Source organism: Capsicum annuum, unplaced genomic scaffold (genome assembly GCF_002878395.1).
Source record: "Capsicum annuum cultivar UCD-10X-F1 unplaced genomic scaffold, UCD10Xv1.1 ctg19836, whole genome shotgun sequence".
NCBI lineage: Eukaryota > Viridiplantae > Streptophyta > Magnoliopsida > Solanales > Solanaceae > Capsicum > Capsicum annuum.
In genome coordinates, this window is record NW_025825690.1 from 1 (window position 1) to 1,794 (window position 1,794).

Below are 1,794 nucleotides of genomic sequence, written 5' to 3' on the forward strand. Positions count from 1 at the left end.
GCCCAGGACCTGAAGCTCGTCCCCTCCCATATCTTCAACATATTGTTTAATCTTCTTAGCAGAATCTTCAACATGAGGGCTCTCTACAAGTTTGATGATTTTCAACGAACAAATATCACCGAAACTAGGTGGAATCTCCTTAAGCATATGACATTTCCGCAGTACTAATTTCTCAATCACAGGAAAGGATTCCTCTCCAACTTCCCACTTAGCAAGAGTCACTTCAGTCAAGTTCAAATATTTGAGATTCTCAAAGGTGTCTTCCTCCCTCATGTTCCATTCCTCCCCATGGATGATTGTTCTCCTAAGGAACAACTCTTCAAGATTGGGCAGTTTCGCTATTGTTGATAGTGAATCGGATGCCAGAGGAAAGTCATACAACAACAATGTTTTCAAATTGGAAGGGAAGTGAAAATCCCACGACCGATTTGTCGCTACAGAGGCCCCACTGTCATTGGAATTTGAACTTTTAAAATCTACTGTGAGGTGTTCTAGTTCAGTTAGGAAATCAAATTTCGGGGACCAATATCGCTCTGTTGAGTAATCCCATGATTCCTTGAGAACAAATGAAAGCTCTTGAAGATTGGGGAACCTTTTGAAAATATCCTCTGTTTCTTTTGAATAGGAAAGCACGAGTTTCCCTAATTCTCTCAAGTTCTCTAACTGTGAGTCCTCAGTTATCAGTATTGATTCAACAGTATCCAAGTCAAAGAAAGAACAATCATCAATGGACAGCACTCGCAACTTTACAAGATCCCAAATACTAGGTAATAGTACCAAGGTTGATCCTTTGTTTTTAACCCATAGGGTTTCTAGATTCCAAAGGTTTGAGAAAGATAAAGGCAGAGCTTTAACTTCTGTCCCAATGCTTAAGAACCTCAAATGATTCAACATGCCTATTTCATTCAGCAAAGACTCTTTCACCATCATAAAAGATGGCTTCAGGTACAACACTCTAAGAAGCCTCAAGTCTCTTAGGTGACATGCATCAGAAAGACGATCTTCCATCTCGTCTCCAGTTATCACCAAAGAATAGAGGTGTTTACCATACTGCCTTTTCATTTTTGAATCGAGCAGGACGAAATTGTTATATTCAAAGTGCTCCTTATCATAATAAATGGTCACTATATGCGGCATCAAATCTGAAGAAGAAGATAGATCACTTGAACTTACCTTCTCAAACAACCTTTCCTCTTTTGCTTTTATCAAACAAAAGTCATGCACAAGATCATGTAGTTGGCAAGTCGGGTAATTACCTATCTCATTGAAAGCAATTACCAAGCTACTGGAAATTAAATTATCCAAATAAATTTCCATCACTTCTTCCAAACTCTTCAGCTCTGTCTGTTCAACAAGCCCTTCAGCACACCAAAACATTTTCAACCAATCTCTATCCACTGCATTGTCCTTCGGATACCTCGCAAGGTAGAGAAAGCATGGCTTTAGTTGAAGAGGTAAATGGTCATAACTTAATTTCATAACTTTCATCACATAAACTTCACTATTCAAAATAAAGGAATTCAAATTATTTCGAATTTCAAGCCATACAGACTTTGTCTTTTCCCTACCTGCAATGACTCCAGCAATCAGATCAACAACCAAAGGAAGTCCCTTACAATTTTGGGCGATTTCTTTTCCAACATCCAATAGTTCATCAGGGCAACTCTTGTTTCCAAATGCCCTTTTCTCTAATAACTCCCAACTTTCTTCTGGCCTTAGCAAACGAAGGTTAAGAGGATCAGTGTTGCGCTTTCCATACAAACCCACTTCCATATCTCGAGATGTCAAAATTAT

The 1,794-nt window shown here is 38.8% G+C and overlaps 1 protein-coding gene across 1 annotated transcript; it reads right to left on the reverse strand.

Annotated features, from left to right (window-relative positions):
* Positions 1-9: 9 nt before the first annotated feature.
* Positions 10-1,773, reverse strand: LOC124890542 (putative late blight resistance protein homolog R1A-10; the record flags this gene model as incomplete). Its single annotated transcript, XM_047402362.1, has 1 exon — positions 10-1,773. A coding segment is annotated over exon 1 (1,764 nt), but the record flags the coding sequence as incomplete, so codon positions are not given.
* Between the last annotated feature and the right edge of the window lie 21 nt (positions 1,774-1,794).